The sequence below is a fragment of the Frieseomelitta varia genome, unplaced genomic scaffold, assembly GCF_011392965.1.
Source record: "Frieseomelitta varia isolate USP_RPSP 00005682 unplaced genomic scaffold, Fvar_1.2 scaffold_162, whole genome shotgun sequence".
Taxonomy (NCBI): Eukaryota; Metazoa; Arthropoda; class Insecta; order Hymenoptera; family Apidae; genus Frieseomelitta; species Frieseomelitta varia.
The window spans coordinates 2,084-23,958 of record NW_025109328.1 but is presented as its reverse complement, the minus strand read 5'-3'; the positions used below and the strand labels follow the sequence as shown (position 1 = coordinate 23,958).

General features: G+C 32.2%; 1 protein-coding gene across 1 annotated transcript; it reads left to right on the top strand.

The window, feature by feature from the left end:
• Positions 1-328: 328 nt before the first annotated feature.
• Positions 329-21,642, top strand: LOC122537681 (cilia- and flagella-associated protein 58-like). The gene is made up of 12 exons (XM_043671060.1): positions 329-361; positions 797-892; positions 1,345-1,542; positions 2,114-2,242; positions 2,329-2,561; positions 4,900-5,176; positions 7,926-8,158; positions 10,750-11,161; positions 17,271-17,541; positions 19,068-19,582; positions 20,373-20,597; positions 21,370-21,642. The coding sequence occupies exons 1-12, from the start codon at positions 329-331 to the stop codon at positions 21,640-21,642; spliced, it is 2,895 nt and encodes a 964-aa protein (XP_043526995.1).
• The last annotated feature ends 233 nt before the right edge of the window (positions 21,643-21,875 follow it).

The window sequence follows — 21,875 nt, the reverse complement described above, 5'->3', positions numbered from 1 at the left end:
CTGTTAAGGAATTGCAGGCTATCGAATGCTTCCATGGATACCAGTCAACAAAGGAAATTACGATAGTGGATTTGACTAGATAGATGGATAGAACATTCTTTCGCGTCGTGCTGTTCCCTGTCGATCAGTGAAATTTTGCTCAAGTCTGATAGTCAATATCCTATTAAACAATTTAATAATTATTGTGACATTTCGATATATTCAAATATTCTATACAGTGATAGTTTTCTTTTTTTTTTTTTTTACAAGTGGGAAAATATCGACTTTGTAAGTTTTATTTGCATTTTGTAAGTTTCATCTCTGAAAAGAGATATCTTAGACAGTCATCATGATGGACATGGAGATGAACGCTGGTTTGGACGTAAGTATAATCATTTGATCGAGGATAAATTATTTTTTCAAACGTATCATATTGTATTGCACTTCTATAATATACTTACAATAATATTATAATAATGAGATACATTTTTAAGTTGCGTTAAATTACGAAATTATCTGCTAAAATAAAATTTTGAATAACCGTTCATAGAATGTATTGCAATGTAGATTAAACAATTATCTATGCTCTTTAATCATTATATTATATTATCACATGATATTCCTTATGTATTTCAATATGCTGATTTAAGAATCACCCAGTACATCTTTTATCATTGTGCATGTATCGAGTATGATCGAGCAATCATTGAATAATGTTCAAACAGTTTGCTCTTCTGACTATTTGCGAAATATTTCTTTCTCGTGCTCCGGCTTTACTTTATGTAGTCTGTTAAATCGTTGCAATCCTGCGACATAGTCCGATGGTGTGATAAGAATAATGGACGCCGATAAGTCTAAAAAGAGCAATGGACCAGATAACCAAGACGTTGTTATCAAAACTGAATTTTCCCAAGTATCGATAACCTAACCGCGCGACTATCTGCGGTAAGAAATCTTTCAGAATGCAATCGCGAATAATTTTATTGGGCGTGCTATCGTTTTAGTTTCATTTCCTTGCGTCATTTCTTCCAAGTAATTATCGACGAGATAAATCTGAGACTTGTCAAAATTGGCATAATCCAATTCAAAGCAATGATATTCCTAATAAAAGAAAAACCCTGAAACCCCGAGAGACACAAAGTCTCAGTGACAGCTAATATCAATCAATCGCTAATAACGGGGCAACAAATCCACGGAATCTCTGAAATTTTTCGAGAACGCGTGCTTTTCGATCATCAGAGCGGTTAGTTAGATCTCTCTTTCTCTCTCTCTCTCTCTCTCTCTCTCTCTGGTCAACTCGAAACGTTTATCAAGAGACAAAGAGAACGAAAGAAAGAAGAAGCGGTCGTAAATTTTTCGCGAAAGTCGGTGACTAATATCGCGAGGTCAGTGGCGCGGCTAGGTGACGATGATGGTGAGAAAAGCCATGCGGAGGACGTGACGGATATCCTGTTAGCGTGTAACGACGCGTTTCAGGATGAGGGGAGCGAGAGCAGCGAGCCGGCGTCGGAGGGCAGCTCGGCTAGCAGCACGTTTTGCGACCTCGAGAAGAATTACTCGAAGGTGAGGGTAAATTCTTGTTCGTCCTGACAATGCTGTTTTCTCACGAAGACCCAAGGAAGTAGGTATGAGCATTGTTTCGAGAGCTGAGTTCAACTCGTCACGGGCGGACGCTCGGTCACGGAAAATATTGGAACACCGACGTAATTCCAGACGTTATACTTTATACACACGTAGAACGCGTGTCATTGCAATGTGTTGCATTAAAAATTATTTATTTCCTGTGTATATAGTTGTAACTGAAAAGTCTGGAAATTTAAGCTTGAGACTCGATTGAGTCTCAATCGTAAGCGGACGCGAACTTGTAAATAAAAAATTAAATTTTCATCTGTTTCATACAGGAAATGCTAAACTAAAGTTGAAAGTTATAAAAGGATTGCATGGATTTTAAATAATATAAATATATATATAAATAATTTAAATAATATAAATATATATATAAATAATATAATATAACTAATTTAAATAATTTAAATATATATATAAATAATATAATATAAATAATTTAAATAATATATATGTTGTATATTTTGTATAAAATTGTTTCATTGACAAAATTTACTTTGGTCTTCAGGTATTGCAAGAGATGAAAACCAACGAAGCGCTGGCTCCATTCATTAATGAGTACACGAAACTCTATGAATCTCTGTACGAAGCCCACCGATCGGAGAAAGACTTAATGGAGAAGTATAATGCGTTAAGGGTCCGTGTATACATTTTACACGCTCTATAAATAATTACTCTACAATAATCATTCTAAATTTCCTTGAAATACATTTTTCGTTCCAGGAGAGAGCTTTCCTAAGCGAACAAAAAGTATTCGAATTGACGAACAGGATATCGTTGAATTACGAAGAGATAGAGAAACTGAAACAGGACGTGATAAACACGATGAAGCGAGCGGACGCTGCGCACACGCGCGAGCAGAACGCGCAAGACACGATCGAAAATTTACGCGTGAATGTGCAGAAACTGCATCAGGAAATCGCGCAGAAAAACAGGCAACTAGCCGCCAGCGAAGAGTAGGTGTTTTTTTAAATGTTTCGTTACGTTATCTAACACGTGTTTCTCGCTGTACAGCGTGTAAACTTTTTACAAATACAGAAAGATTTACATCAGAATTCAGTTTAGTTCGAAACGGAGGGACATTGCGACTTTTAATTTCGATTGTTCTGATAATTATCCAACGCCGGCGAATTTATTATTAATAATATAATAATAAATAAAAATTAATTTATATATAATATTTATTATCAATAAGTTATATATTTATTATATAATATTTATTATCAATAAGTGATAATAAATTTATTATATAATATTTATTATTTATTATATAATATTTATTACCAATAAGTGATAATAAATTTATTATTAATGATAAAATAATAAATTCGCTATTATTAAATATTATTAATAATATAGTAATACCGGTATCGAAATTATCTATAAACATACTATCGCAAGATTAATTTTCCCATCGAAGTAAAAAACTTCGTACAAGCGAGTAAGTATTAATAAGCATAGTGTGTTACAATAACAAGATACACATGAACGATGATTTTTTTTTTCTAAATGGCGCCAATTTGCCTCGCACGTCCATGGGAGACGCCGATCTGTTGTATGGACATCGTGATCACGCCGAAGCCACACAGATATCCGGGAATCTAATCCCCTAGGAAGGGGGGTCCGGTAAACCGATCGTCTCTGTTTAGTCAACACGGTCAGAATGCAATTTCTGTGCGAAAGGGACGATGGCTGTAAGGGTGGTGGTGTGTAGCGTGGTTCATAAAGACGTTTTACTTCGTTTCTCGGGTTTCGTGTCTCGACAAAGGGCTTCGAGAGGAGACTGTCTTGAACTTCCGGCCAACCTCTCTCGCAAAGGGCTAAAACGGCCAATCAATATCACTCGATTCCCGACAGCTTTGTAATTGTTTAATGGCTACGAGCAAACTGAAATTGCCCTTTCCCCATTGCCCTTTCTCCATTATCTGTTTCTTTGACATTTATATACTGGCTACGATATTTGTATCTTCTTACAAATACTTCATTTGTTCCTTAATATTTTCAGTCTGTGTTTGGTTATAGTTTTGTCAGTAATTGTTTTCTCATTTTATTGTTCGGTTCTTCTGGTCTTTAGTAAAATTGGTAGATGTATGTATATATATTCATATTATTATTTTATATTTTATATATATAACATAATTTATACATAATAATAATATAATATATATATAATATATGATATAATAAATATATATAATGTATATAACAAAATTTTTGGTAAAAAGTAAGTGTCTCTTGTCGTTGATTATCTCTAATATTTTATCGTTTACACGTAATTCTTTGATATTTGCAATACCTTACAATTTTAAACTTTTTGTTATTATATTTCCTTCTTATTTTGTTATACTTCGTCTGATTTCAATTTAATACTTTCGCCATGAAATATTCTAATGAAACGTCTAATAAAAATCTTTTTACAGCTTCATCTTTCTTTTCTATTTCTTTTTATTAGATTTTTACCTACAATTCATTTCTTTGCAGCTATTTCCTTTGAATTCCTTACATATTCACTATGTAACACATAATGTAAATTATTACTATTGTATAATTATAGTTGAATTCTTACAGTAAATTATCACTATTGTGTAATTATAGTTAAATTCTTACAACAGTAAATTACTACTATTGTGTAATTATAGTTAAATTCTTACAGTGAATTATTACTATTTTGTATTATAGTTAAATTATTACTATTATAGTTAAATTCTTACAACAGTAAATTATTAATATTGTGTAATTATAGTTGAATTCTTACAAGTAAATTATTGTGTATTACAGTAAATTATTACTACATAACAAATTGATTCCTCCCTACTATTACTAAATAGTTGATTCTTTTACAGTATTGTTAGACATTTATCATTATGTTATATATATATTTTTTATCATTATATTATTAGATTATAGTTAATATAACATTAGATTATAACAGTTAAATTCGAATATTATTAGACATTAGAGTTTCTTTGATGACAGAGATAATTCGTTGCTCCGTCCGATATCAGGAAGTTCTAAATTCCCTTTGATTACGTTTTCACATCGGATCACACGAATTTGAAGTCTTCGACGTGTCCCACGAGTTTCCGAGACCTTGTTATTGTGTTTCTTTGAATTAACGTCGTCTCCGTGATGTCCCTCGAGATCTCCGTGTTTCTGACCAACCGCCGACAGCGCATCACACTGCTAGGATATTTTTTTTCAATCGCCAATAGAATAGAGAATTTCAACCGCGTGAAAGAGAAAGAAAGGGGAAGAGGAAGCAGCGTTCATCGTTTGTTTCATCGACGATTGCAGCACAAGTTTCGCGAAGCAAAAGGAGAGCCTGATAGAAGAGAAGGAGAAGTTGATGGGCGAGGTGGACACGTTGAAGCAACGGTTGAAGAACATGGCGCTGTACACGGAGGAGCTGGAAAAGAGGAGCAGCGTCGCCGGCAATCAAATAGCGGAGATGCAAGAGAACATGGACATGCAGCTGAGCGAGATCTCGAAGGAACGACGGGCGAGACAGAGGGCAGAGGACGAGGTCCTGCAGCTGCAAGAAGAACTCGCCGTGAAAACCAGCGATCTTCAGGTAATTAAAACTCTATGATAATATTAATTTTAATATTATATAATATTAATATATTATCTAATAATATTAGATCATATTAAGTTTAATATTTAATAATTATTTTAATTAATAATATTATATTAATATATAAATATATTATCTAATAATATTAGATAATACTAATTTTAATATTTAATATTTAATATTTAATATTTAATAGTTATTTTAATTAATAATATTATATATATAAATATATTATCTAATAATATTAAATAATATTAATTTTAATATTTAATAGTTATTTTAATTAATAACATTATATATATATTAATATATTAGATAATATTAATTTTAATATTTAATAGTTATTTTAATCAATAATATTAGTTTTAATAGTTAAACATCTTTAGGAACAAATGTTGAATAAATGTTTTCGTTATTAGATTCATTACGGTCTCGAAGATTGAAATTTTCTCTTCAGAACGATTTCCTTGGAACATTAGGCTTGAAGAGATTTAGAATTTTCTAAATTTTTGTTGAATTTTATTGGAACTTTTTTCTTTAGATTTAGTGGCAAGCATTTTTCAATGTTTCAGCGACTTTTCATAAACTTCGTCAAATATATGAGTAAAAGTTTATGTCCTTTATTTATAGAGTTGAACATACCAACGTGGTTCTAGTGCACAGATGAATTTTAGTGTAGTATCTTCGCAACAAAAATTCTTTGGTAATGACTAAAACAAAAAAAAAAAAGACACGTCTAATTTAATTTGAATCTCATTGAATTCATCACTCGAATCGACAAGCGAAACACGGCTTAAAATTTCATCTTTGGAGAGATAATCAAACATGGTGTCGATTTTACTTAAAACGCCGTTTAAGCGTCAATTCGAGCGACACCTTGAACGATCTTCGAAATCTCTCTCTCTCTCTCTCTCTCTTCAGAAAGTCAGGAGATTTATGCTTAAGAAGTTTGAAACTTCTTTCAAGCTCGCTGCCCGACCGAAAAGTCAAACACACGAAGCCACCTTTTTTCTCTCTCGGCTAATCGGCCTCGCGACCAAATGCACGCAAAAGTTCAACAAGTTTTCCAATAGACTTGCAATAAAAACCGGGACGAGGTGGTTTCGCGGGCGATTTCCAGCCGGATCGATGGAATTTCGCTTTCCTTCGTTCGAAGCTTATCTTCGCGAGATGATCGTCTGTAAGATGCGACTTCGATCTACGAATTGGAAACTTTTGCGCGGGAAACTTATCGGCCAAGATACAGGGTGATAGAGGCAGTGAAATAATTTATAGGTAGCTACGATTACGGGTCTGGTTTGAGGCGTGATAATTTCGGACGATTGATAGGGTTTGAGTTTCTTGGATCTATGTTTTGTTTCAATACATGTTATACAAATAAAGATAAAATGTAAACATTACTTCATACTTTATTTTAAATTAAAGCTAAAAAGAAGCATTTTATTGAATAAAATTCTAATTTAACCTGAAATAAAAAATTGAAGCTTCTAACTATATAACTAGATATAGATATCTTTATTTCTAAATATGTAGTTTATTTAAAACATTATATTTCAATATTTCTAAATTTCTAAATATATTTCAATATTTCTTTATTTCTAAATATGTAGTTTATTTAAAACATTATATTTCAATATTTCTTTATTTCTAAATATGTAGTTTATTTAAAACATTATATTTCAATATATTTTTAATATAAAAAAATTTTTAATTTCATTAATATTTTCAATATTATGCTCTGAATATATAATGTTATGTTATAATATTATGTTAATATTAATAATATTATATTATATTATATTAATAATATTATATTAAATATTATAATATTATGTTTCATATCAATAATAACAATATGACATATTATTTATATCATATACATATAATTATAAATATTATAAAGTATATTATAATTTAGAATATATTATGAAACTCTATACGTATCTATTTTTTTTAATTATTATCATAGAATAAATTCCTTTTTTATTTTAATTTGAATTTACTACTATACAATTACATTATCATTCAGAATTTGTTCATTAGCATTTAGAATATATTTCTTTAACCAGAATATATTTATTTATTATTCTTAGAATATATTTCTTTAACAATTCTTAATTGTTGTCACTATTTAGTGTTCAAGTTGATTCTAATGCTTACAATCGCGTTTGAGGACGCGTGCATAGAAATTTTTATATACTAGGCATGAGTACGAATTGGGGATATAATAATACGTACATATAGGTATATTTTATAGAATATTAATATTAGATAGACTATTAGATAGGATATTAGAAGATAGAATGTTAATTGTAATTATTATAATAATCGTAGCTATTTAAATTTACATCAAGTGATACATTTCATGATATTGTAACGCTCGAATGATATACACTCAGTGTTTTGTACAATCGGATTCAAAACGAGAACGTAACAATAGAATAATTTACTTTTTCAACACATCGTTAATTGTTAATGTTAAAATTTCTTTTTCTTCGATAATTACCCAAGTAAACAAAATACGGCTGATAAATCGTACAAGTTATAACAACAGATAGTATTGTTGCTCAATTTTTCACCGAAAATCTCAAATTGACGCGTATTTCTTTCGCTTGTTTGCCCGTTTCGAGTCTCGAAACGCATTTTTCACGTTCAACGGATTCCAAATTTTGCGCACGAGCTTGCATAATCTCATTATCATCGATGTCTGTCCCCGTGTGATTAATAGTTGCGTGCATTTTGTTAGACGGCGAACGAATCGATAAATGCGGCGGCCGCTAACGTAATAAAGCTGGAAAGTTCGCTGAAGGAGCAGAGAATATCCACGGAGAAGATGCAAAGGGAAATAAACAAGCTGTCAGTAAAGAAGCTGAACCTCGAGACGGATCTCGAGAACGCGAATAATCAGATAGACAGTTTGGAGAAGGAAATGACGGAGAAGGAAAAGTATATAAAAGATAGCAGGGTGACCATGAACAGGTAAATGACGTTTCAATCCACGTTACATTAGCCAGTTAATGGCTAAATGGACTAATAATTAATATCACAAATTTCTACGATTATTGGAAAGTTTGTGTGTTTCTTTAATTATATTAAATTAAACTAAATTATTAAATTAAAGTAAATTAAATTAAATTAATATATTCGAAATCGAGCAAATTTACGATAGACTGTGGTCGAATAAAATTTTTTTTTAATTTATTGCAACGTAGGATTGTTCTAATCTACGTGCTAGAGAAATATTATATCGTCGGACTATTTGCAATATTACTCGTTCCTGGATCGCCTCGCCAGCAAACAAACGAAATTTATTTCCCATTAAATTTTGTACTACAATGCGCGCGCCGATACGATATGGCCAAGGTATAATTGCTATGCAAATTGTCATGTATTTCCCTGGGGGAAAACTCGCCAGATGGATCGACGAGAAAATATAACTCATTGTTCGGACGACAAGGATTTCCACGTCACTTTTATCCTCTATTGACGAAACGAATTTCGTTTGTTGCTGTTTGCATGACAACAGAAAGAGAAAACGAAGAAGAAGGAAATACGTGTGTTGCACAACAGGATTTTCGAATATTCTATCGACGGTGAAGAATGGTTTCTGAGAACGGTTCCAAATATCTTTCACATCCCACGGATATTTATTATTTCACTTGTTCGTATAAGTTTGTTTGAATGAAACGGTATGTTTCAATATTTCTTTGATAAATTGATAAACTTTCAGAAATATCAAAGGAATGTACCATCAGAAATATGAGTTTAAAGAGGGTGAATACTTCTGCGGAGTGTTGTAACAAATTTTCAAGTTCTATTGCAAGATAAGTTTTCGTAGGGAAATAATAATTTTGTTTATAGTCTTTCGGGCAATTTAGTTTTCCTTAAACGTTATTTTGTAATTCAGTTTCAGTCCAGTTTAGTTTATGCAATTTATTTTATTCTGACTTAATTATCTTACAATTCTACGATCAATGTTACTTTCTAATTTTATTATTTATTTTTTATTTTATTTTATTATTTTATTATTATATATTATATATTATATATATTATTATGTTATTATATATATTATATTTATTTTTATTATTTATTATTTATTTTATTTTATTATTTTATTATTATATATTATATATTATATATATTATTATGTTATTATATATATTATATTTATTTTTATTATTTATTATTTATTTTATTTTAACTTACACAGTTTACTAATGTTTCTCTAACAAGCAAAATAAAATTTATTCCTGTAAACTTTAATGTACATTATTACAATTACATTGGAATATATTTTTGTATAATTGTTAAATTTTCTGTGTTAAATGTATATTTTATTAATTAATGTACAAATTATTATTAAAATTATTATTAAATTATTAAAAAATACAGTGATGAGCAAACAGCTTGGTAGTCATTGTATTAAATATAAGAAAAGAAGTGAAGTATACAAATATAGGTAAAACTTTGTGCAGAATATAGAATACATTTTCCAGAATAATAATAACAATATATTCAAATTGATCCAGTAGTAAAATACACTTTAATTATCCCAGACGGATTAATCCCGTGCTGCGTAACTGGTAATAATTTTCGGAGAATTGTGTCGCGACTATTCTTAAAATCTGCTTAATGGATCGTTGTTCGTCGCGCGAGCAATACCTGCGGTATCGGCGCATATATAAATAACAATTACACGTTTATACGTGCACGAAAGCAGTATGAACGATCATCTGAAATTTATGGTCGTTCGGGCGTATAATGCGTTGAATTATTCCACTTATATAAAGGTTGCCAGCTTTTAGTAAAACGCAGTCTATAATGCAACATCCGTTGTTGCTCGATACCCTATAGTTACATCTTAACGTCTAACATTTAATCTTTGTCCAGCGTTATTAAAATCGTTGCCGACCCGTTCCCATTTGACGTTCAATGAAAATTAAAATTAAAAGTCAGATTATTCAAATAAAGCCTGAATTGGAGCTTTTTCTATTTTATAACATAATAATGTATTATATATTTTATTATTATAGTTATTATAATATATATTATAAAACTCTTGTCCTTTATTATTATTTATTATTATTATTATTATAGTTATTATAACATATATTATAAAACTCTTGTCCTTTATTATTATTTATTATTACATTTATTATTATTATTATAGTTATTATAATATATATTATAAAACTCTTGTCCTTTATTATTATTTATTATTATATTTGTTATTATTATTATTATTATAGTTATTATAATATATATTATAAAACTCTTGTCCTTTATTATTATTTATTATTACATTTATTATTATTATTATTATTATTATGATAGTTATTATAGTATATATTATAAAACCCTTGTCCTTGATGCCGTTAGATCGAAATTAAATAATTCGATTGAATAGCAACCAGTGTCAGAGCACAATGTCGCCTGATAAAACTTTGACATTCGAGGCGTTCACGATCCAAAGTCTCGAAGAATAACTTTCAATAACTCTCCAATTTCGCTTCCCAGTCTCGTTCTTTCTTTTTTCTTTTTTTTTTTTCTTCTTGCATCGGTTGCAGAATGAGGGACGAAATGTCAAAGTGCAAGACCGAGAGAGAATTGACGACGAAGCGATTGCAGAAGCTCGAGCTGGAGAGATCCAGCCTGGAGCAGCAGCTGAAGGAGATGTCGACGAAAGCGAGGACCGCGGAGCACGAGGCGGTCGCGTTCCGGAAACAGCTGGCCGACAAGATGCAGGAGACGGATATCATCATGCGCGAGAAGACCATTTTGGCTCGCACGAAGGAGACCCTCGGCGACCAGATCAAAAGGCTGAATCAGGAGGTTCTGGTGTGCGAGTTCAGTCGGAGGAAGGTCGAGCACGAGCTCGATTCATCGTTGCGGAACATCATGGAAATTGAAACCCAATTGGCTGTCGTGGAGAAGGAGAGAGACAAGCATAGCACGACCGCTCAGCATTTGGCACAACAGGTGAGGAGGGGAAATTCTCTGAATTCTTGCTTGCGTCAAATTGTTCGAATAAAAAGGTCGAATAGTCGCTTAAAACATTAACAATTTATTACCTCGGGAATTTCCGTATGTTACTCGACTAGAATGTCGCTTGGATAACCGTGAATGATGCGCAGTTATATATACACGGTCTTACATTGTTCGCTAGGAATTCTGTTCTACTTGCCCGAGCAAATATGGTATCATTTCACTTTTCTGACCACGTATCCAACACCCATTTCACTTCACTCACGCGTGAGTCACTCTCAGTTTATCTAACCCAATCCTGTCTTATACTACTCGCCTGGATGCATACAAACAAATTCTCCGTTTCTCGTTTCTCGTTCCTCGTATTCCACGTGCTTAACTGTGTCACTGTTTCGTTTGAGCTCTGTTTCTTTTTTTTTTTTTTTTTTTCTATTAAAAAAGTTTTCTTCCCGGGAAAGAAATTCATTTAATTTTAATTCAATTCTTTTATTACTGCCCGACGTATCATTAATTCATTCTACTTACAATTCGTGACATATATCGGTGTATACTGATTCTTTGTTTTTCGTTTACGTTCTATTTCTTTTTTTTTTTTTATTAAAAAAGTCTTTTTTCTGGGAAAGAAATTCATTTAATTTTAACTTAATTCTTTTATTACTGTCCGACGTATCATTAATTCATTCTACTTACAATTCGTGACATATATCGGTGTATACTGATTCTTTGTTTTTCGTTTACGTTCTATTTCTTTTTTTTTTTTTATTAAAAAAGTCTTTTTTCTGGGAAAGAAATTCATTTAATTTTAACTTAATTCTTTTATTACTGTCCGACGTATCATTAATTCATTCTACTTACAATTCGTGACATATATCGGTGTATACTGATTCTTTGTTTTTCGTTCGCATTCTATTTCTTTTTTTGGGGAGAAATTGCTCGTTCGCTTGATTTTAATTCAATTCTTTTACTATTATCTCATATATCGTTGATTCATTCTACTTGCAATTTGTATATTGCACATATTGATACATATTGATTCTTGCAATTGATGTTGCAATTTCTAAAGTATTTACTAGCAGATTTAACTTGCTTTTTGGAATGTTCAAATTCGAAAAAATGAACACCTTGAGAATTATTTACTTTTTCACTGTTTTACTTTATCTTGATAGTATCGTGTTATTCTCATTTTAAAAATTGTGATCGTTATTTCGGATAGGAAAATAAATTCGTACACGTATTCTTGTAAAACAAATTTCTAGACTTTACAATTTTAAATTCTTACATCCTATTGTCAGTGATATATTCGAAATAAATTTCTACGTCTGAATATGTTTTCAGCAAATGAAAGAAAAATTCAATTTAAATTATTCTTCACAGCTCCCTGACATTATACAATTGTCAACATAGTAGTATAACACATTAGCTTCCATTACAACTTTCTCATAGTTTAATGAATATATTCAAATAATCTTAACAATTAACGTCATTTCTTCGATCTTGTTGAAACTATTTACATTTTATTATACATTCCAGTTAATTCCATTGAAACTATATATATTTCATTATATATTACATCACTGTATATATAATGTTTTACATCTTCAATGAACGAACGCAGTCAACAGAAATCGGTACCGATCACAATCCATATCACTCTGCTGGATTTCACCATTTCCATCGTTCACGCGGTGACCAACCAATAAATCTTCTTCTTTCGTCAAAAAAAAAAAAGAAAAAAAAAAAGAAAGAAAGAAAGAAAGCAAAAAGGGAGGTCTCACAGCCAATCGATAAAGCTCATTTATCACGCGCGATCGCGATCGTCCACTCCCGTTCCCGGCTGTTGATGCAAATCAAAAACGCTGCGTAACGCGATAGGACAGGGAAAGGCGGAATTGTTAAGGTATACTGCGTAATCGGGTATGGTGGAAGTAGTGGAGGTAGACACGCTGTTAAACATCTATCTAATAATAGGTGTTGATATAGCGTGAGCTGTCAGCTAAGTTGTACGGTGGACGTGCAGGCCGAGGGATCGGCAAGCGGGTACGGTTGCTGTGTGCACAGGCATCAAGCGAATTGCGCTGATGGATATACGGTTTGCCCGCCAGCGGGTGGTAAAGGTAGACATAGGTCAGTCGTTCATTTTAGGTTTGCTCAGGGCTAGTCTCGAGATCCTGTCTGTGCTTTCGAAAGATCTGCGATCGGATAAGATTCGCGCTCGTCGAAGTAGAGAGAACGTTTATAATTGAATTGTTTATAATGTTCTTACCAACGCTGCAACTACCAATATCGCCAGAATGGTCACAATTTCTAATTTTTGTTGGACATTTTACGGGCCTGTAAAAAATATATAAATTATATATAAATTAAATAAAGAAATATATTTAAATATAAATTATATATAAATTAAATAAAGAAATATATTTAAATGTAAATTATATATAAATTTAAATGTATATTGTATATAAAAATATATTTAAATATAAATTATATAAATTATATAAATATATAAAAATAATTTATATATAAATTATATATAAATTTAAATGTATATTGTATATAAAAATATATTTAAATATAAATTACACATAAATTATATATATATAAAGATTTAAATAATTTCTCGCAAATAAATATATAAATATATAAATAAAACGATCAAATCGCGAATTTATTGGCATTTGTGGGAAGTTTGAAGATTCAAATATTGGCATTTTATCATAAAATAAAACAGAGATCACGCACAGAGAGAAAGAATTTACATTAATTTATTAGGAATCAAGGACATTTAATATTTTAATTTTTGGTATTTGCTATTTTTTAAAATGTTCTTTAAATTACTGTCTCTGTCTTAAAAATAAACATTTCATATTTACTACTGTTCCGTTACTTGATATCTCAATCTTTGGTATTTGATGTTTTTACCATATTTGCACTGAATTTTTCCTTTTCCATATACCAGCGAATTATACGATTAAAAACGTGGATTTCAACTTACTAATCCTTTCCAATCTTCCGGACGAAGTTCCATCGTAAAGTATAATTTATTATTTAGTTGTATCGCGGACTTACGTCAATCATTAATCGATCGGTCAATTCTAGTTTATTGGGAGAAAATCCCGCTGGATAAAGGGGACTAAAGTTATTACGAGTGTACCTTCCTTTTTCCGCGAGCCGAATCCCGAAAGTATATTACGGAATTATCGTTTGAGCAATTGCGGAATACAATCTCAAGAGAGATCAGGAACCGATCGATTCGACCGCAATGTTTAGCACGAACAGCTTCGTATCTTTTGTAGTGGATGATTGCTCTAATTGAATAACATACGTCGTCAAAACAACGTCCGTTCACCTGATAATTTTGACAATCTTCTTAAAAAACCCCCCCCAGAGTCAGTTGAGTCTGATCCGAAAACATTTTCAACCGGTACAAACATTTTCGCTCCACTTTCCAAGCGATATATATAAAACAGACATACAGAGAAGTGAAATAAAATGAAAAAACACTGAAACGTTGAAATTGAAATAGAGGAACAGAGATAAGATAATGCGATAGGATGGAAGAGTCTTAAGTAATATCTCGTTTAATTCACTTCACTCCAGTACATAACTATTAAATACGAATTTTAAGCGACGGGCTTTGCATCACAGACACACACGTACTGATATTGTATTCGAGGAAATATCGTCTTAACAGTGGTCCTGCTGAACGCATTGTGTGTAACCACATTATATACGCGTATGTGGCCGGTATTATCCCGACGTATATAACCTGCTCATTTCGTGATTATACACGAAATTGTAATTAATACTAGATTAGTAACTATTACCGGAGGTGAGATCTACAATATGCCTAAGTGTAGAATTTGATCCAAAACGCTTTGTACTCGATACTGCACTGTAGAACGAACTGTATTATACACGGAGACAAAAGTGTCTGATTAATGGGATTTTCAATGGATAATGGATCGTCTATCTGATATTGAATTGCGCGTGTTTAGGTGGATATTATGAGAAAACTGCACGTTGAGAACAGAATTGTCCAACGTAACGTTTTGGCGTAAGTAATTCTTTCTGTGCTTCAAAACTGTCAGATATCTTCAAACTGTATTAGCTGTAGTGATCACTAGTAACTGAAATGATTAAAATAGGATGAATCTTGTTGGCAACAAATTTTAAATAATATAAATATTCTAGATTCTAGATAATATACGCTTTCAATACATTTCAAATTAAATATTAAAAATTATTGAAATGAATAATTAAATATTAAATATTAAAATAATTCGAAAAATAAATTAACCAAAATGTGCAAAAGGTTTACAATTAACGTGTTGAACATTCGATATATTTCAAGTTTCGTATTTGCAGTTGTAAAATGTTGAACAATTCGTATTTTGAATTTGGAATAATTTGGATATTAGAATTTCGGATATTCCCAAATGTTAGAATATTCAGATATTCGGAAATTCAAAGCATGGCATTGTACTAAAAATTCTTTTCGATAGCTTCGTGGGTATAATGAACATTTTGAAACGATTTCGGTAACCCTGTACAGCAGAGACGCGACGTTACAAAATATTTATGTAAATCAATAATTTCGTTGCGCAAAAGGAAAATCTAACAAAAGTATTCTTCTCTTTCGCATATGAGAAACAAGTGATAATCAGATACTAAAGCATTATTCAAACAAACTTTCTACGTGTCCTTCGAGGTTCATACTCATTATTCATATACATTGTTACACGGCTAAAACGTAAATCATGTAACTACTAACTATTCTGTAACAAGGAGTACACCGGTGTCAGTTACATTCGGCTGATGAGACAGTGTGACTTTTCTTAACAAGTCGTTTCTGGAAATTTTAGCTATCTCGTTTTCTAAGAGCGATAATCAACTTCTTTGGACAACCATATTGCAACAATATTAGGTTACAAAGCTTGCAATGTTTTTTTGGTATTTAATATTATGGTATTTTTAACGTTCACGATAAATGTAAATTTAATACATAACTTTATAATGTAATAATAATTAATAATAACTTTATAATGTAACCAGCAGTTTTGAGCAATTCTGAATTTATTTATTTACTTGTTTAGGATTTATTCTTCAGATATTATAATGTGAATTTTCATACTTAGCTATGTTAATTTTTGCATATTTCTAGTTATATCATAAATAATCTTAAACCAAATGATACTATACGATGACAGATATATTCATTTCGTTAGGACTTATTCTTCTATCAGACATTTAATGTGATTTTTCATACTTAGCTATGTTAATTCTTCCATCTTTCTAGTTATATGATAAAAAATCCTAAACCAAATGATCGATACTATACGATGACATATTCATTTCGTTAGGATTTATTCTTCTATCAGACATTTAATGTGATTTTTCATACTTAGCTTGCACGTTAATTCTTCCATATTTCTAGTTATATGATAAAAAATCCTAAATCAAATGATATTATACGATGACAGATATATTCATTTCGTTAGGACTTATTCTTCTATCAGATATTTAATGTGATTTTTCATACTTAGCTATGTTAATTTTTGCATATTTCTGGTTATATCATAAATAATCCTAAACCAAATGATACTATACGATGACAGATATATTCGTTTCTTACACTTGTTTTTGCAAAAACTGAGAAATTTTCAAATTCTTGAAGCTCTGTGAAAAAAAAAAAAATCAAATCGTGCGACAGATTACAAGGGATCGTCGTGCAGTCTTCAAGGTGGGGATCTGAAAGTGTTATGAAAACAAGCTTTCACATTTTCGCAAAGACGTTGTAAATCCGTAAAATCGCCGAGAGATGAAAGTATCTTTGCTCATCCCTTTTCAAGAACCACGTGAAAGCATCTTCGACGCTACGAAAACTACTTTTTAATCTAAGTCTTAAATTTGAAACTTTACATCTCGAATCTTCGTGTTCTAGGATTTTCTTTTTTTTTTTTTTTTTTTCGAAGGAGGTCGCGCAAACTTTCTCTCTCAGCCTAGAGAAATAATCGGTGTATTAAGCGTTGAAAGTAACATGTCAATTTACACGTTCCGAGTCAACTAATCGAGTTAACTATGTGTAACTCGGCTTCGCGCACAGATGGAGGAATACATAAGCAAGGTGAAGCTGAAGCAGCTGGAGATCTCGAGTTACAAGAAACGTCTGGCCGAGACCGAGGCCAAGCACCGCCAGCAACAGAATCTGTTCGAGCTGCTTCGCGCGGAGAGGAACGCGTGCAGCAAGAGCTTGACAGAGGCGCACGACGAGATACAAGAGCTGAAGAACAAGCTGAAGGTGCTGAGCAATCAGATCGAACAGCTGAAGGAGGACATCGTTACGAAGGAGGGGCAGCTGGTCAAAGAGCAGTTCAGTAAGCCTAAGCGTTCCCCTCCACGCTCTTGATAATCGCTTCAACGGACGCGCGTCTTAATGATATTTCATCCGGTGACATTTGATAATTGAGTTGCGGACGGTTTCACGTCGCGCTGGTTAGCCCCGGCTCCTCGGTTCTCCGACCGATGTTTGGCCAAAGTTTGAAGCAAGTTGCCCGACTTGTTTGCCTGACGGAGAACAGCGGATCCAGGTCTTTGGCCATAAGTTTTAATCGTTAAAGCGTGTTAGGGAAGCTGTAGGGTCCAACCGCCGAAGCAAAGGGTTTTTTCCCCCCTCCCCCGCCCTCGATCTGACGCAGGTAAAAATTAACGAAGGCGAGTTCGTTTGAGTTGGCTCTTTCTGCTAACTTAGTTTCTCCTTTTAATAGGTTCGACTCGCTCGTAATTTGAGGTTCCCTTCTGAAGGTCTCTGATATCTCTTTGTATTTTTATTTATTATATTTTTATCATATTTTTGTTTATTATATTTATTTTATTTATCTTATCTTTACATACTTATCCCTTTTGAAGGTCTCTGATATCTCTTTATATTTTTATTTATTGTATTTCTATTTATATTTATTTTATTTATCTTATCATTGTATACTTATCCCTTTCGAAGGTCTCTGATATCTCTTTATATTTTTATTTATTGTATTTCTATTTATATTTGTTTTATTTATCTTATCATTGTATACTTATCCCTTTCGAAGGTCTCTGATATCTCTTTATATTTTTATTTATCGTATTTCTATTTATTACATTTATTTTATTTATCTTATCTTTACATACTTCTCCCTTTTGAAGGTCTCTGATATCTCTTTATATTTTTATTTATCATATTTTTATCTACTATATTTTTATTTATCATATTTTTATCTACTATATTTTTATTTATCATATTTTTATCTATCATATTTTTATCTATTATATTTTTATTTATCATACTTTTATCTATTATATTTTTATTTATTATATTTATTTTATTTTTACATATTTATCCTTTTCGAAGGTCTCTTTATATTTTTATTTTTATTTTCCTTCCTGCTGTTGCATTATATTTGTACGTTACGCGTGTAAATTCAATTCATTTTCACTTCCACTTTTGCGACTTTTAATTTCTCAATATCCACATATCCATAATAATATGTTTCATATTCACGTGATATAAATACACGTAAATATCTATACCAATGTCTTTCGATATGAACTATGTTTCTTAATTTGATCTCTACTGCCTCAGAACGAGTACCACAATAAAATAATTTCACTCGAAACACTTTACACAATAAAGGAGCCTGCAGAGTATTTCACGATAAACAATTTCGTTTCATAAAATGCAATTTATCATCGTGGACAAGCGCAGATTGTTAATAATGAAAAGTCCCCTAAGAATTTAATGCAATAGCGATAACGCGATAGATATATTCAGAGCTAAAGATTCAGCGAATTCGTATATAAATTTCGTACAAATGTCGACGGCGCGTGAAAGTGAAAGTTCGCGCAATTTCCTATCCCATTGCAGTTCACAAGAAACTGGAGAAGGAACGAGAAGCTTTGAAAGTCGAGTTGCAGTCCAGCCGAAAGGAGGCGTCCGATTTGAAACGGGAGATCGAGTCGATGAGGCAGGAGGAGAAGAGTTTGCGACAGATGATCCAGCGGGCGGAATCGGACATCGGTCGGCACAGGAAGGACATCGAGAACGTGATGAACGAGAGAGACATGTTGGGCACCCAGCTGGTCCGTAGGAACGACGAGCTGAGCCTTCAGTACAGTCGGATAAAAGTCCTGCACGGGACGCTTCAACGCGGACAAGTTCAGTACAATGAAAGGCTGGATGATATTAGACTGTTGAAGCTGGAGGTGAAGAAACTGAGGACGGAGAAAGCTCTGTTGATAAAGAACATTCAGAACATGAGCGACCTGCGCAACGAGGTGTTCCATTTGAATCACGATCTAACGAGAGAGAGGCTGAAGGTGATGGCGTTGGAAGAGGAAGTGCAAACGCCACTTAACATTCATAGATGGAGGAAGCTCGAGGTATGGTGTTCCAGCCCTTTGCATTTCGTTGTCAGCGTCGGCGTCGACATTTTTGTCAACAGGAACTCTTATGTCCAGTCGACACTTTTTTTTTAAATTGCCAGTTAAATTGTCAAAAGAAAACAATTGGAAAATAACTCGTAGTGCAAAGGGTTAGTGCGTCAGCTGTCAATAATTAATGTATTTGTTTGTCTAATAATATCGAGCGACATTGATTATGATCGACAGAGACGTGTTCTGGACATGTTTCAGACATGGATTCTTGTGTCAGTTTCATTTCAATTTGTACAATTGAACATCGGTGATCAATCGTGTTATAGTTGTTCTACAATTTTTAATAATAGTACGCTGCAGTTTTTTTTATGCATTTATAGGAAGCACATAATAACGATAATTAGTAGACTGCAGCTTTTTTTTTTTAAATGGAAATTTTAATGGAAATTTATATATATACAAACATATATAAAAGTTTCGTGATAGAAACAACTGTTTATGTTCTCAGCTTTGTTCCTTTAATTATGTTAGTGTAGTGGTTGTAAAATAAAATACTCATTTTTATATTTTTGTTAAAGTGATTGTAGTACTGTTTTTTTTATAAAATACTTTTTTGTAAAATATATTTATATTTTTATATTTTTATTAAAGTGATTGCAGTACTGTCTTTTTTGTAAAATATACTTTATACTTTTATAGTTTTTTGTAAAATACTCATTTTGAATTTTTATTAAAGTGATTGTAGTACTGTTTTTCTTTTTCTTGTAATGAAAAATATCATTGAAAATTCGATTAGGGTTCCGATCCAAATACTTACGAATTACTGAAGAAAATTCAAATCCTTCAAAAACGAATAATAAAAATGGCGGCTGACATGATCGAGAAAGAGAAGAAGATAAAGGACACCGAGAAGCTATATATGAATCTTCGGGAAATTCTGTCGAAGCATCCTGGTCCAGAAGTCGCGATTTCTCTGAACAAAACTCAGAAAGCATTGCGCGAGAGGGGACGAAAAGTAAAGGTAAATGAAAACAAATTTCCAATCATATTATTAATTATTTTTACATTTAGATGCGTAGCTACTCGTACTCAAGATGTCTAAAATTTACTTTGTCCGTAATTACATTATTTTCCCCATTACCAATTTTCGAATAAAATTTGTCCAATCGAGATTCGTTCAAATCAAGCACTTCAATTTTAGACAGAAGGTAAAAGATATGGAAAGCTTTGAATCATCCTAATACGATGACCAGAGAATTCATATTTCGTTCACAATACAATAATTTCCTTTTCTGCTGTTAATTTTCATACGCTGAAATTAACTACCGAAGTGAGTGATTGTGGCCTAACTCACCGAATAACTAATTCATAACTTTTTCCTAGATATATCAGAGATGCAAAACAGAGTACAGATATAAATGATTTCTTATAAAATACACGAATAAAAGTATTCTATTGTATCTCTATATAATAAAAGTATTCTAGTGTATTCTGTGTATACCATCGTATCTCTATTTTCTTTACTATAATATCTATGATGAAAATTCTATCCTTTGGTCCTTGGTAGTTCTAGTATTAAAATTAAATCGATCGAGAAAAAAAAAAAAGAAAATTGAAATATATGATCCCAATTTTTCTTTTCTACGATCGACACTAAAATACAAATCAAAGAATTAAACTTTTCTTTCGAGTTAGCAATAATAATAATTAAAATTTTCTCTCAAGTTTGACAAATCAGTCTCCAGTGAGAGACGAAGCGTTTGACCTAAGCAAACCAGCACGAATGTTTTCAGTGTTTACTGGCGCAGTTGAGCACGTGCGAGGTCCAAATGGGTGAGTACAAAATAGACATGGACAAGATGAGCATCGAGATGACCGACCTGAAGAAGAAGTACTTCGTACAGAAGAAGAAGCTGCAGATCTCCAAAGAGACAAAGCCGAAATCACTGAGCGAGACTGTCTTCCCAATTGTCGGTCGAGATCGAAAGAAATTCCACGGCGGTGGTTTCAACATGGTAACACCAACGCCCAGAAACTGTTTCGTCGTAGATTCCACGTGCAGATGAAGCTGTGTCGCTCGTCGAAGGCCAACGAGGAAAGAGGTGTACGGCTCGAGACGATGACACGAGGGCCTAACAAAAATATAATTACAGTGTACTTTGCAAAATTCCAGTGTGTAGGTGTCTTTCTGTTACACAACACTCGCTATTCTGTCCTTTTCCACATTTCAGAATGTTTGCCAATATTTGCAAAGCGACGCGGAGGCGACACCACGACGATGCAAAGACAGGTTAATTAA